The sequence below is a fragment of the Trachemys scripta genome, chromosome 2 (genome assembly GCF_013100865.1).
Source record: "Trachemys scripta elegans isolate TJP31775 chromosome 2, CAS_Tse_1.0, whole genome shotgun sequence".
NCBI classification, from domain to species: Eukaryota; Metazoa; Chordata; order Testudines; family Emydidae; genus Trachemys; species Trachemys scripta.
Genome location: NC_048299.1, coordinates 267,342,048 through 267,357,016, shown reverse-complemented (window position 1 = coordinate 267,357,016; position 14,969 = coordinate 267,342,048). Strand labels below are relative to the sequence as shown.

Sequence of the window (14,969 nt, the reverse complement as noted above, 5' to 3'; positions counted from 1 at the left end):
TTTCTTTGCTGTCACTTCCCTTGCAACACTCCCCCTTTTCCAGAGGGCTCCCCACATTAGCTCTTAACTGGCCAGCTTCCATCCTGATTCTAAGTGGGGAGGTTCAGAGCCCAGTGGAGGGTGATTTGGCGGGTGTCTGTAGGAAGGACAAACTGTAAAAAGCAACAGCAAATGGGACTTTTAAATAATATGTTTTTAGGTGCAGACATTCAAATTAAAATATATCTCCCTCCAACTACTGTTCAGAAAACAGCACCATCTAAAGAAACCTCTTTAAAGCAATAAATCAGTTATATTAATAAACCTCTGATGAAGAGAGTTAATTGTAATGATATATGTAATGAGTGAAATCCTGGCTCTATTGAAGTCATGGAAGCTTTGCCAATGGGTTCAACGGGGCCAGGATTTCACACAATAATATTACTATGTGTAGCACTTTTCAGTCAAGGATCTCAAAGCATTTTCCAAACATTAATCAACTCAGCATGATACCTCTCTTATGAGATAGGGTATTGGCTTTACAGATTGCTAAACTGAGCCACAGAGAAGCTAAGGACTGTATTGTACTATCTGTATTGAACTGTGCCTTGATCAGTGCTTGATTTCAATGGGAGAACTCCCAGAGTAGGGCACTACTCAATATACATAAAGCCAGGTGGTACAATCTGGCACTAAGAGACTTCCCCAAGGTCAACCAGTAATTCAGTGGCAGAGTCAGGTGTATAATTCAGAAGTAGAACTGGTTGCGGATTTTTCAATGAAATATAATTTCCCTCTGAAAATGCCCATTGACTCCAAATGTATTGGCTTTGGCAAAACTGTCCTTGAATCCAGAATGGAATTTCTGAAGAGACAGAGAGAGCCCCAGAATAGCCTTGGGCAGGGACTTGAAGCTAGATCTCTCACATCACAGGTGAGTGTAATCACTGCATTAGTGCGTATTCAGGAATGGGGGTCTCAGTCTCTTGCAAATGCTGAAAAGTCTAGTTTTCATTCTCATGTGTGGAACAAAAACAAATGTCAAAACTTCAGAATTATTCATGAAGTAGAGTTCTTGTTTTCTGTCCAGCCCTACTCAGGGCACACAATTAGAAAAGGAGAGTGTGATGCGACAGACCACAATAGTTTCTTTTAGCAGGATCTTAGCTACACATAGAACTGTTGTTGCCCATTCAAATTCTGACTCATTCTGTATTATTTCCCCTTAGCAGATATGCAGATAATTCCAAACTTTATCCAGGTCCTGTATCTAGTTCATTATTTCACCCTAGAAAATCATTTTTGGATTGTACAGTGGTTTGAATTTTAGATGAATGATGGACTCTGAATTGGAACCCTTCTCTTTTGTTCCTCTCCATCAAATGTTCCTTAACCCCATTATCTAACAATTTGAGCTAATCTTACAGCATTCCACGTCACATATTCTTCTACTTTTCAGTTGGTTTTGTGAAATTTTTTTGGTTTCTTTAAAAAAAAACTCCATCAGACAAAGATATAATCCAACATAAATCAATGTTGCAATTCAAAGGCAATAAATTGTAAACTATTTTGCAATCATTCTAAAGTTGAAAATAACAAGGATAACCATAATTCTTTAGTGAGAACTACTGACAAAGCAGGACAATAACTTAGTTGAACTAAACCTAGGTCATTAGCAAACTCACCAAAGGGATGTTTATTGGCAAAATGTCTTTTTGACTGCATTGAACAATGATGATTAATATTGTCCTCCTTGAAAGGCAGAGATAACTATTAACAGAATAGATTTAGACTAGTCTAAGCTATATGACTTATAACAGGAAAGACATGTCTAGCCATATGTTTCCATTCCGTTTTGTGTTGTTAAATTCTTATTGATAACTACACAATGGGAACAAATACATGGGGATTTAAACCGGGGGCGAGGCTGGGGAGTGCCGTAGCTCAGATAACATGTGGATGGAATTTAGTTGATATCCTCTCCCCAAAATTCATTCCATCTTAATCCATGTGAAGAGCTCTACCCAGGTTTCCTGATATGGCATTAAGTAACGTATAGGCAATAAAAGTCCTCTGCGTCCCAAGCTATATTGTTTTGAACCTTGCTCTTTTGGGTAGTGAGTGTGGTAGGACCTGGATGGGGGAAATGCAAAGCAATGAGAGAGTCTGACGAGATGTTTGAGGCAAACGTGGAACAGCAGCTGATTTGGAGAAGCTTAGACTTGGTATGATCTTCAACCCTGCCTTGGTTCTGGCTGCAGACATTGAGCAAAATCCTGCAATGCCGTGTGGTATCAAGCCAGACCTATGCACATCCCAGCGGGCAGTGCCACCATGACGACTACTAAAAGAGGTGACAGACGGTTAGGGCTGGCCTCTTTTGGAAAATTAGATAACCCAGCTATGTCACTCAAGGGTGGGAAAAATTCACACCCGAGCCACATAGTTAAGCCAACCTAACCCTCGGTGTAGACAGCACTAGGTCGAGGAAAGAATTCTTTCATTGACCTAGGTACCACCCCCTGGGGAGATGGATTAACCCCGCTGATCGCTGTGGGGAGTATCTACCATGAAGCCCTACAGCAGTACAGCTGCAGCGGTAGAGCTGGGCCACTGTAGCATTCTAGGTGTAGATAGAGCATTAGCCTCAACGGATTTAACTGCCAGCCTGGGGATCTCAGCGTCAAGCTAGGTTCTTTTCTCCTCTTGTATCACCACCAGTAACAAACGTTCTGCAGGCCAAATTATTCCCTCCGTGACGTGTGCAGACTCGCTGCCATCAGCGGATTTGCACAGGTGCAACTGGACCTCTAACTGGAATGCAGTAAACAACCCTGTTGATGCCCAAGAAAAAATAGAACCCTGCACAGTTTCTTGGCTGTGATGGAGCTAACAGGAGTAAAGCAATGTACTAAGACTTATACTAGTCATTGAAGTCATCAGATGTAGATCGGCAGTAGATCTGGGGAGTAAAAAAGTATCATTTTTACATAGTCCTTTGTAATAGAACAATAGAATTTTAAGTGACTTCGCCCCAAGCTACAGAGGGAGTCAGTGTCAGAGCTGAGTCCAGAATTCAGAGTTCCTGGTTTCCAGCTTCACGCTCAAGGCACTAGGTTCTGATTGCCACTTAGTAGTAGCCATAGCAAGCCTATGTGATTAGAAAAAAATCACAGGTTATTTATGGTTAGAAGGTAACACTTTCAGACTGATTTGACAGAACAACATGAGATCCAGGCCTCCATGAGATCAACAACAAAACTCCGAGTGACTTTAATGGAGCCAGATGTATAGCTTAAGAATATGATTCCAAATTTCATTTGTACATAATGGATCATACATTTGCACAATCCTTTGGCCCCTTTGAAAATCAGATCAAATGGTACAAATCTAGAATTCTTTTCTCAAGAAGTATCGGAAATGATAAATTCACTTCTTTGTACAGACTTCTAAATTCCCTTTGAATGAAGACGGATAGATTTACAGAGAAAGAATCAGTGTCTAGGGATGACCCTGGCAGCACCAATCTAAACCAATCTTATAGAAAAGGAGCAATCTTCCAGCAATTTAAGCATTTTGCTTGTATTTCTATGTTCATCCTTATGACTAACAAAAAAATAAAACCAAACCACCTAGTGAAGAAGATACTATTTGGCTGCAGACAAAAAAGAAAAGAAGTAACTAGACATTTATAGCAGCATAATGGGCCAAATTACTCCCAGGTGCGACCTCATAGCCTCCAGGGATACATTTGGCTCCTTGCGTCTCCACATATTACATAATCCTTTTAGACAAGTGGCAGCATATATAAAAGAGAAAAACATTTCTCTTGGTTTCTTTAAGGAAAATTGGAACATATGGAAAAAACTTACAGGAATGACAATTCCTACTGGCATAAAACAGTCACCGTTGTACTAAGCAGGCCCAAGCGGATACATTTGAGTTGCAAGAATATCCTGACCTTTCTTGGGTATTTTCATACGATTCAATCACTGTATACTATTTACTCCTAATATATAAAGTTTTCACCTGTACATTAGGGATGTACAAATTGAATCAAACAGATGTCAACTAATGGGAACAGTGGTCCAAGTCAAGAATGTGAATGTTTATGTTATTAGATTTTAATGCCAGAAGGGGCCATTGGGATCATCTAGTCCAGGGGTGGGCAAACGTTTTGGCCCGAGGGCCACATCTGGGTGGGGAAATTGCTTGCAGGGCCATGAATGTAGGGCTGGGGCAAGGGGTTTGGGTGCGTGAGGGAGTGCGGGGTGTGGGAGGGGGTGCGGTGTGCAGGAAGGGTCTCAGGGTAAGGGGTTGGGGTCCAGGAGGGGTGCGGGGTGTGGCGGGGGCTCAGGCCAGGGGGTTGGGATGCAGGAGGGGTGTGGGATGGGGTTGGGGTGCAGGCAGGGGGCTCAGGGCAGGGAGTTGGGGTGCAGGAAGGGTGCGCAGTTCAGCCCCGCACTGCCTGGGAAGCGGCCAGCATCACGTCCCTGAGCCTGCTCTGACCCCGGCCCCGCACTGCTCCGGGAAGCGGCCAGCATCACATCCCTGTGGCCCTTGGGGGAGGGGGAGCAGAGAGCTCTGTGCGCTGCACTTGCCTGTGGGTTCCACACCCGAAGCTTCCATTGGCTGCAGTTCCGTAGGGACATGGTGCTGGCCGCTACCCGGAGTGGCGCGGGGCCTGCGGCGCTGCAGGGGTAGCAATCCCATGGACCAAATCCAAAGCCCTGAGGGGCCAGATCCGGCTCACGGGCCATAGTTTGCCCACCCCTGATCTAGTCTGAACTGCTGCATAACATAGGCCATGGAATTTTATCCAGTAATTCTTGCATTAAACCCAGTAAAACGTGGTTCAGCTAGAGAATGTATTTAGAAAGACATCCATTCAGGTCAAGCATGCTCATGGCAACTGACACAGACTCTGAGGGCCAGAGCTCCAATAAAGGGCTGGGAAGGTGGATGCATTTTATGCAATCCAAAATGTGGATTCCAAATGCCAAACTGCACTTATGGAAACTGAATGCTTGAAAACTTGGCCTTTTGGTTGATGTGTGTAGTTTCAAAGGATACTTTTGCATTTTTTGGTCCCCCAAGACTTTTAGCTTGTTGTTGCTGTGACACTAGATTGCTGCTGATGTCTTCCCTGTCCATCAGTATGACCCTATCAAATTCATGGCTGTGAAAAATGCACCGCAGACTGTGAAATCTGGTCTCCCCCATGAAATCCGGCTCTTGGGGGAGGGGTTGGGGAGGTTGTGGGATTGCAACCTTTACTTCTGTGCTGGTGTTGCCTTCCGAGCTGGGCAGTGGAGAGTGGTGGCTGCTGGCCGGGAGCCCAGCTCTGAAGGCAGTGCCATTGCCAGCAGCAGTGCAGAAGTGAGGGTGGCATGGTATGGTATTGCCACTCTTACTTCTGTGCCACTGTCAGCAGCAGCTGGCTGGAGCCAGGGGAGGTTCCCAGAGATGGGATCATGGAGCCCGGCACATGGTAGGAGCCCAGCATACCTAGGAGCCCTCGATCGGGGTGCCCTCAGCCCTGCCCCTCCCTGGCTCTAGGCCTAGCTCTCATGGGGTTAAAGGTTGTTAAAGGGGCAAAAGGGGCCTTGTGCCGGCTGCATGTGTGTGTCGGGGGACCCCAGCACCACCCTTACCACAGCACCATGGGTGATTGCCCACCCATAAGGTTGGCTCTGCCCCCACAAAAGTGATAACTCCCCTGTACCATGCCACCCTCACTCTGTGCTGCTGCTGGCAGCGGCGCTGCCTTCAGAGCTGGTCTCCCAGTCATCAGCCACATAGCTTCCTGCAGCCGCGGGAGGTTCCCAGAGGTGGGTCTAACCCAGCCCTAGGAGTGGCCCATGCAGGGAAAGAGGAAGTCCTGTCCCTCCCCAGCCCGGCTGGGATTAGCAGCTGGATCTGCTGAGTAATGAGGCCCCCAAATCTGAACACGACCACCCTAAAGGAAGAAATTTTAGAAAAAAGATTATATTTGGACCAGTAGGCTGGATATCAGAGAATCAGCAAAGGGACTTGAGGAGATGTGACGTGATTAGATAAGTGGGAAAGGAAGATTATTTTAGTGGAAGCATATGGGATGGATAGAAGAGAAGTGAGGTTTGAGCAGAGTAGATTATAATAGTCCAAGGGGAAGAAAACGAAGTTTTAGCAGAAGCTGTGGAGAGAAAGTAGCAGATTTTAGAGGGAAAAGGGACAAGACCTTGGCAAGTGTAAACGTATACTCTGATTACTGATCCTGCTTGGCTAAAAACTCCACACATCTTGCAGTGTTTGTTACCACGTCCCCCTGCCCACCATCTTAATTCACTTGTTTGTCTCATCCACCTCTAAGGCCTTGTCTTGTAGATACGTAAATTCTTAGAAGCAATTTCCTTGTACAGCACCTAACACAACGGGACTCAACATGGTAGGCTGCTGAGTGCACCTGAATAATAATAATTAGGCTGAAGTTCTCTGGGCCTGTTATGCAGAAGGTCAGATTAGATCATCATAATGGTCCCATCTGGGATCATTAATTATTTAATTAAGTACATACATTTCTTGAAGTATAAATATAGAATGTCTGTTTTTATTCTGCCATATTCTTGGTAAGTTTTACAGCCGACATTTGTATGAGCGTTATTAATCAGAAAACCAATATACTTCACAGCTGAGTAGATTCACATCCAAACAGAATCTGAATGAAGAACTCTTCCCATCCCTTTTCTTTAGGGGTATCCTATCGCCTGCTACTGAAATGCAGCCAACCCTGAGTACGTGGCAGCTGCTCAACAACACACAGCAACCCCACACAACAGTAAAGAAGTGAAGAATACAGCACTCCAACTAAAGTTACAGAAAGGAAGCAGAATGCAATTACCGATACAGGAATTTGGGCAGGACATCAAGGTTAACAACAATTACTCTTGCAAGTACTATTATGGAATTTTTACTGACTCTGCGATAACTCCTCACTTAGCATAAATCAATGTAGCTCCACTGACTTTACTGGAATTACATCGATTAACAGCGGCTCATTATCTGGCCCTTTAAGTGAGAAGGACCTTGATTTTTATATATCATCTAAAAGACAGCACCTCCGGCTGCACAGTGGGACTGAAAACCATGTTGGCGCTTTGCTATAGTAATAATTCAATGAGAGCAGTGCCACTTAATGAATCATCAACAAGCCAGATCACATCTGGGGTTATATAGAAAGAGCCTAAAGGGTTAATGAATAGCTTCTTTGCCATTATCGGTACTATTTACAAAACCAAACAAACAGAATCATTGCGGTCACAATGTACTTATCCTGTCTCCGTTTTCCTGTAACTAAAATGATATCCTGAATTTCTACACTCTAAAAACAACCAGTCCTGAGCAGCCACATTCTTGCTGCATTGTTTGGAACCAATGTTTACTCTCAGGCTTTACGTCTTCTGCAAAGGGTAAAAAAAATTACATCTGTGTTATATATTTTTGCTGCAGATCATTAATGCAGGAGTTGGCTATGAATTTTGTTCCTTACTCAAATAGAAACTGAAGACTAAAGCAGACAGACACAGTGTCACGCCAAGCCGAGAGAATTTTACCATATGGATAGTGATATTAGTTCTCAAGTTCCACTTTGTTACTTGAGAACCCCCAGTTAATGGTTTCCTGTAATTCTGCACATATATAATAAACAGAAGTGTCGACTGTTCTTTCCATCTATAGCCGTGTATTTGTATATGTATAAAATAATATAGCACACATTATGTGTGCATATATACATATCAACAACATTCTAATGCAAGACCAAGTTCTCTTTTTACCATCATCTCTATATTTTAATGCCTCTAGCCTTCTGCAGTTATTTATTAGTTAACTATAAAAAGTTTTGGGGGCCCAAATGACTTACAATGGATGAGGTAGTACCTTTTATTGGACCAATAAAAGATATTATCTCACCTACCTTGTCTCTCTAATATCCTGGGACTGACACGGATACAACTGTTACAGTGGCTGACACACACAGAACTTGCAACATGTTAGACGGTGTGATATATGCACAAGGTATGTGTAAAGTATCAAGGCATATGTAGCAGGACACTTGAGTTTTGAGTCCATAGTAGAGTAGGAACTAGAAGACATGCAGGGAACATTGTATTGTGCAACAACCGGTTTGGGAACAGCCATCTGCACAATATGACGATTACTGCTATCTATGAAACTTGGGTACTTATATGGTCCCCAGTACTGTCGCACCTGATCACATAATAATGTTTAATGTATTTATCCTTACAACACCTCTGTGAGGTAGGGAAGTGCTATTGTCTGTATTTTACAGATGGAGAACTGAACTGCGACACAGGGAGGCTAAGCGACTTTGCCCAACATCACACACGAAGTCTATAGCAAAGCAGGGAATCAAACCTGCCTCTCTCAAGTCCCAGAGGCGCTCCTAACCACTGGGCCCTCCTTCCTCTCTTCCATGTGAAATTATTACAGCTCGTACAAAACACTCTGCAAGTCAATAAAGTTGAATCATATCATGCAGCTTCCCTGTCTCAAACATTTCCATATACTAGAGATAGGCTCAAGATGTAAAAACTAGACATGGGGGCAAATTTGAACTTCTCATGGCTTGAAGTAAAGCTAGGGAAATAGTGAAAAATATACCTGTATTCAGAGATTTATGGAAAAATTTCCAGTTACCTGGGAAATCTAGAGAGGTAGGTAAATTCTGAGAAACGGTGTTTATGAATAGTGTATCCAAATGAATATTCTAAAATGTGCTATCTAAATTACTCAGATTCAATCATTCAACTGGCTCTAGTTTGAGGGGGTCCGTTTGGACACATCTCTATCATACGCAAGGATTTTGTATTTTACTGCCTTGAGATTACAAGGTTTTTCTCGTGTTATTGACTTGAAAGCACTTTGTGATGAGTCTATTCTATGCAAAGTCACACAAACCAATGGACTCATCGGCATGGTTTGCTTGGTGTGTAATGGAGCTGTCAGACAGTGTGCTGGAGCGATTTTCACCTGCCAGAAACGAAATGAAAAATTAGGAGAAGCTCAATTAGCAACAAACAACTTACGTGGCCCAGGTAATATTTTGTATTGTTCCTCACTCACCTTGTCTCTCTAATATCCTGGACTGACATGGATACAACTACACTGCATGTAACAGTGGCCCATACACACACAACTTGTTAGACTGTGTGATATACCCACAGATTTGTGAGCAGTATGAAGCTGTGCACTGAATCAGACTGGGGTCCTACGGAAAAAATTGTGTGCGATGATGTATAAGTACAAGGGGATCAAATTAAGGTTGCACAGGCAACCTGAATTCTGGTGTTTCCTAACTTTTATGGGCTTGACTTTGCAACCTAAATAAAGCTCTTTTAACATCATTTTTGTTTGTTTTTTTAAATTCAAGCATGAGTAAAGATGTGCCTGGACCATGAAGTTTAGCTCCAATCTGAACCTGACACACGGAAGATTCAGATCTTAATGTTCCAGTTTGGACCCAGTTCTCATTATAAGCGACTTAGCTCCAAGCTGCTCAGAGAGCCTGAGATTCTAACTGAGGAGTTCCTGGCTCCCTGTCTTGTGTTTTCACCACTAGACTACACCTTTCTACCTCCCTAGTGTCAGACACCAGCTTTTTTGTAAGTGGCTATGGGAAAGTGAACTAATAATCTTTGTTGCAACTAATTTTTTTCTATGATCAGTTCTGAACTGACCAAAAGGGAGGCACAAAGAATGTAATATGTTCAGCTGGAAAGCATGAAACAAGACTGAAAGAGCTGGCTTAGATGCTGGCTGGCTAATATATAAATATTTGAAGAATGTGTACTCAAGCCAGGGAAAGCTATATAAACTCTTACTGATATGGGGAGTTTGAGAAGTAGTTAATCTTGCAAATATAAACAAGATCTCTAATGGGACAAGATGGGGGTGAAAGTTTGCTGAATCCTCCTCGATTTCTGTGGTTCTACAACACTTCCTATGGGATCCATAAGCACTATCACATCTACCCCGCAATTAGCCGCTAGTATAGCCAATAAGTGGGCTACTTCCATTCTCCTGCAAGATGAAACTTGCTGGCTAAATTGAGAACACACCTTTCAATTTATCCTGCTGGGTTTTGTCGGAGTCAGGGCCGGCGCAACCCATTAGGTGACCTAGGCGGTCGCCTACGGTGCTACAATTTGGGGGGCGGCGACCGCAGCGGTATTTCGGCAGCGGGACCTTCCGCTGCCTCTGGGGAGGGGGCGGCATTTTAGGGCGGGACCTTCCGCCGCCTAGGGCGGCAGAAAAGCTGGCGACGCTTCTAGGCGGAGTGCATCTCTGTTCCATTTGGAATCTTGTAAAAGTCACTATCTAAGTACATTGGTAACCAGACAGAATTGTGTGACTGTTCCTGCAAGAGTTCCCAATGAAATGACGGCTCCCCAGGGAGTCAACTCTTCTCTGCTTTAAATAAAGTGACTACATCTGCTACAGCACCACAGTGTCATCTTCTGTAGCCCAGATCTCAGTTGGTTTTAAAACGCTCTCTGCCATGCAATCGGAAACAAATTTATTCACAGCTTGTAGCCCAACTTCAGCTAAAACGCCCTCCCGACTCACCAAAACAAAACCTCTACCCATTCAGCCATCCCATCTCTTCAAGGAGACACTGGGAAAAGAGAGCTCTAGCCACAACGCTAGACATTAATTAAAAGACACTACTGGACCAGGTGAATGGAGGACATGGAGAGAGAAAATTGCTGTAGAAACACTATGGCCCCAATTCAAGAATGCACTATAAGCATGTGCTTAAGGGTAAGTATATGCTTAAGTGCTTTGCTCAGTCAAGGTCTTTATTAGCAATGATGTGAGATGTTGCCTTTACTGACTCTCTGACACTTCTGGCCTGGGAAGGAAGGAACCAGATGCTTCTCATGGCAGTGAAAAGCCCCAACCGCTAGCTGGAAACTAAGCTGCCCAGCCTTGACTTCTCTGGAGAGACATGTTTAAACGAGTTTGAAAATCTCCAGATAAAACAAGTAAAAGCTGATTAACCTTCATAATCTGCAGTTATTCACTATGGAAGAGGATACTTGCAGCCCAGTAGAATTAGGGGTTTGGGCTTCGGCACGTATCAAAACCATTAAAAAAATTGATTGAGAAGCTGTTCCTAGCTGGAGTTTTAACCCTTTCTTTTAAAACTTGATGCTGCTTCTCCACATAATGTGAGTAACCCCCTAGAGTCACAAAAAGGAACCCCCTCATGCTAAGGTCAGACATGCTTGGCTAAGGCCCTGATCTTGCAAACACTCATGTATGTGAGTAACTTTCCCAGTGAACTCTCGGAAGGTGCAGCCAAGGCGCAGAGGAGATAGATGGCTTTAAGTGACCATCACACCACACAGGTTTTGCTTGCTCTGGGAACTAATGCAACCGCTGGTTGAATTATATCATCCCAGAAGGCTGCTCTAACTTATGGCAGTCTTGCCACTCCTGCCATGGGACTGCTCTGCAACCAAGATTGGCCGCAGCACAAAGCGGTCCTACCGTGCTCCTGCACCGGGGAAGTTTTCCAGGGACCACTGAAGTTCCTTTGTGGCCTGTCAGTGCTACCAGAGAGGTGGACGGGACTGGTTCAGGGCCCAGAGTCTGGTGCAGTGACCTGCCCAAGGTCACACAAGTTATCTGTGGCAGAGCTGGAAAATGAAGCTAGATCTCGTGAGTCCCAGCCCAGTGCTTTAACCTGATCATCCATCCTCTCTAGTCGGAAGGTCATCATTAAGCTTCTGATCGTTGGGCAAACAGTCAATGGTAAAGCTCCATTAACTTCAACAGGAGCAGTCTTAAACCAATGCTGAGTGCATCTCAAAATTCTACCCCTTTCCCTTTTGTGCTTTATCAAGAATCATCATCCTTTAAAAAAAAAAAAAAAAAGTCTATTGACCATGGATGACTTATGCCCAGTACCATGTAAAGAAGGAAAAACTGGTCCAGTGACTTGTCCAATGTAGAGCAGAGACAAAACCAGACCAGACTACCCTGGTTTTGGTTTCACAAACTCCACATCCAAACAACAAGGTAAGACAGATCTTACCTGCTCTGAGAGGAACTCACAGGCACATGATACATGAAGACATTCCCTCTGGAGCTATCAGCCCAGTCCTTGGCCATGCTGATAATGGGACAGGTGATAAAGTGGTCACTGAAAAGATTCAAAGAAGAGAATATTCTCATATGGAAACAATTATTACGTAACTAGAAAAGACTTTAAATAATCTTTCTATTTTTGACTGCAGGCTTCCTCATGTCTCCCAGAATGGCTCCTATACTTGCCTTTCTCCCTAGTGGAGTGAGACAGATCCCCTGCACACCCACGCTCCACAGGGAGAAGGAAAGGGCAATTATAGCCAATGTTGTTTAGAAAGCTCAAAAAATTATGCTCTAAATTATGCTTTTCCATGCATAATAATGTTGCATATTTAAAATATTGCAGGCCTAGGAAGCATTCTCGCACTGATTCCTGGCTTTCTAATGGTATAGATCTCATACTTCTTGCTCCAGTGGTTTGCAAAATATGTATTCAGTGACATTTTGTGAAAGCACTTAAATAGCTCATTGATTAAGGCTGAATATCGCCCATTCTGGATCGCGGATCTGTGTAATTTTGGAGGGAACTTCTGCGTTTGGGAGAAGAAAAGGAACATTTATTTGGCATGTCTTAAAAGGCATCCATTTGACACTGCTTGGGGATATGGAATAGGATAAGCAGTTGTCTGGGAGAGATGGCTTTGTGGGCAGAGTAAAGGGTAAAGTGATTCCAGTTACATGACAAATCTAATTTACCACATGGATCGAAAATTTATCAAATAGAAATCACCACCACACACTTGTATTATATGCACAAAGACTTCACACAAGACATTATGTGTGTGTATACATCCAGATCTACATATATATGTATACATGGATGAAAGTCGGAGATTTCAATTCTTGTTCATTGCAGTGAATATGCTACCCTTGCTGCTACAAAGAGCTTTTATAGGAACTGCCATAAGTGAGTGGTGAGGGGAAAGAATATGTAAGAGGAGCACAACAATTAATTTCTTTATTTAAGCATTTCAACTACATGGCCCCTCCCACGGCAGCTATTTTAGTTGACCAAAATTTATTTTAAGTTCACAGAACCTCAGCTCAGAAACCACAAAGACATGGTCTGACTGACCACAACTCTCTGTAGGAGTTACGGTAGGCAACACCCATCGAAAACTAAAGCCACTATTCTTTGTAAATCTATAAGCATGAGGTTTTATCAGAGCGGATGGTCTTTGAAATATCAGGAGCTACATCACTTTGAGACCATTCGTTCTGAAGGAAGATTCTGAAATCAACTGGCCATTAAAAGCTAAATTCTGTGCAGGAGGAGCAGGGAAAGGAGTCAAATATTCTAGGGAAATTTAAAAAAACAAAAATGAGATACTGCAACACTTTAAAACCTGTGCATCTCTGCAAACACCTATTATGACTCTAGGAACAGAAGAAGCTTGCATAATTGAAAAAAAAGTTTCCTTGTGTATTTTAAGAATAGAAACAAATAGCACGGAGAGTACGTGTGGTTTTGTGTATCTTCTTATAGCTCAGAAAATACTGTATAGAAAAAAAAACGGTGAAACAATTTACTGGTAAACCCAGAAAAAATATCTAAGAATATTACCAAAGCAAATTAAAACCAAAACCAAAACCCAGAAATACTCCTAAATTGTAATACATAGGGCACGTGGGTTACAACTTAACCACTTAAGCTTCTTTCTCATGGTCTATGACCCCACTAGAACTTGACTGAAAAATGATAGCCCCATAACATGAAACTGGTCTGGGTTTATATATTTACCCAATTATTTTTTAAACCCTTCTTCTTCCCTATCTAGCCATCTTCAGTATTTATAAGTTATGTATCACCACCTTCTCGTCTCTGAAATATCTGCTATAGCCTGGAGTAAATATTAGGGTGGAAGTGTTGTCTAGTGATTAAAACAAGGGATTTGAATTTTGGTGACCTGGGTTCTGTTACGGGTCCTTCTACTTACTCACTGTATGAGTTTGGGCAACTCACTTATCTCTGTGAATCAATTTACTCATCTGATAAATGTGGATAATAATATCCACCCCTGATGGTGGGTGCTCTGGGCCTTGTTTAGTGTTTATAGCTAGGGCCCTACCAAATTCACGGTCTGTTTTAGTCAATTTCACAGTCATAGGATTTTTAAAATTGTAAATTTCATGATTTCAGCTATTTAAATCTGAAATTTCAGGGTGTTGTAATTGTAGGGATCCTGACCCAAAAAGGAAGTGTGAGGGGCAGAGCAGGGGCTGGAGCAGCACGCAGCTGCGCAGGGTACCAGGAAATTTGGTGCCCCGAATTTCCTGGTGCCCTGTGCAGCTGCGTACTTTGCGCATGGGTAAGGACGATCCTGCCTGTATGCTAACCAAAGATAGCAAAGAGTAGTTTCTGCAAAGAGGAAGGCTTTCTAATCATGAAGGGCCAGATTTTAGCCACCTTTGCAGGGGTGCAGTGGAGGAGAAGGTGCACGGAGGGAGCCAGGAAGTATTAGTGCACTAATTTAGGAGATTGGCATTTTACAGTCACTGTGCACTGGTGTAAATGACTACACAAGGTGCCAGGAAATGAAGCATCAAGCTCAAAGGCTTTCTCTGCCTCATAGAATCATAGAATCATAGAATATCAGAGTTGGAAGGGACCTCAAGAGGTCATCTAGTCCAACCCCCTGCTCAAAGCAGGACCAATTCCCAGCTAAATCATCCCAGCCAGGGCTTTGTCAAGCCGGGCCTTAAAAACCTCCAAGGAAGGAGACTCCACCACCTCCCTAGGTAACGCATTCCAGTGTTTCACCACCCTCCTAGTGAAATAGTTTTTCCTGATATCCAACCTGGACCTCCCCCACTGCAACTTGAGACCATTGCTCCTT

The 14,969-nt window shown here is 43.2% G+C and overlaps 1 protein-coding gene across 1 annotated transcript in view; it reads right to left on the bottom strand.

The window, feature by feature from the left end:
- Positions 1 to 14,969, bottom strand: part of LOC117871836 (thyroglobulin-like) — a gene marked incomplete in the record, with an annotated part of 51,229 nt that overhangs the window by 6,755 nt on the left and 29,505 nt on the right. Inside the window, 1 exon segment of the mRNA XM_034759591.1 lies at positions 12,080 to 12,187. Within this exon segment, the coding sequence (XP_034615482.1) occupies positions 12,080 to 12,187 (108 nt within the window).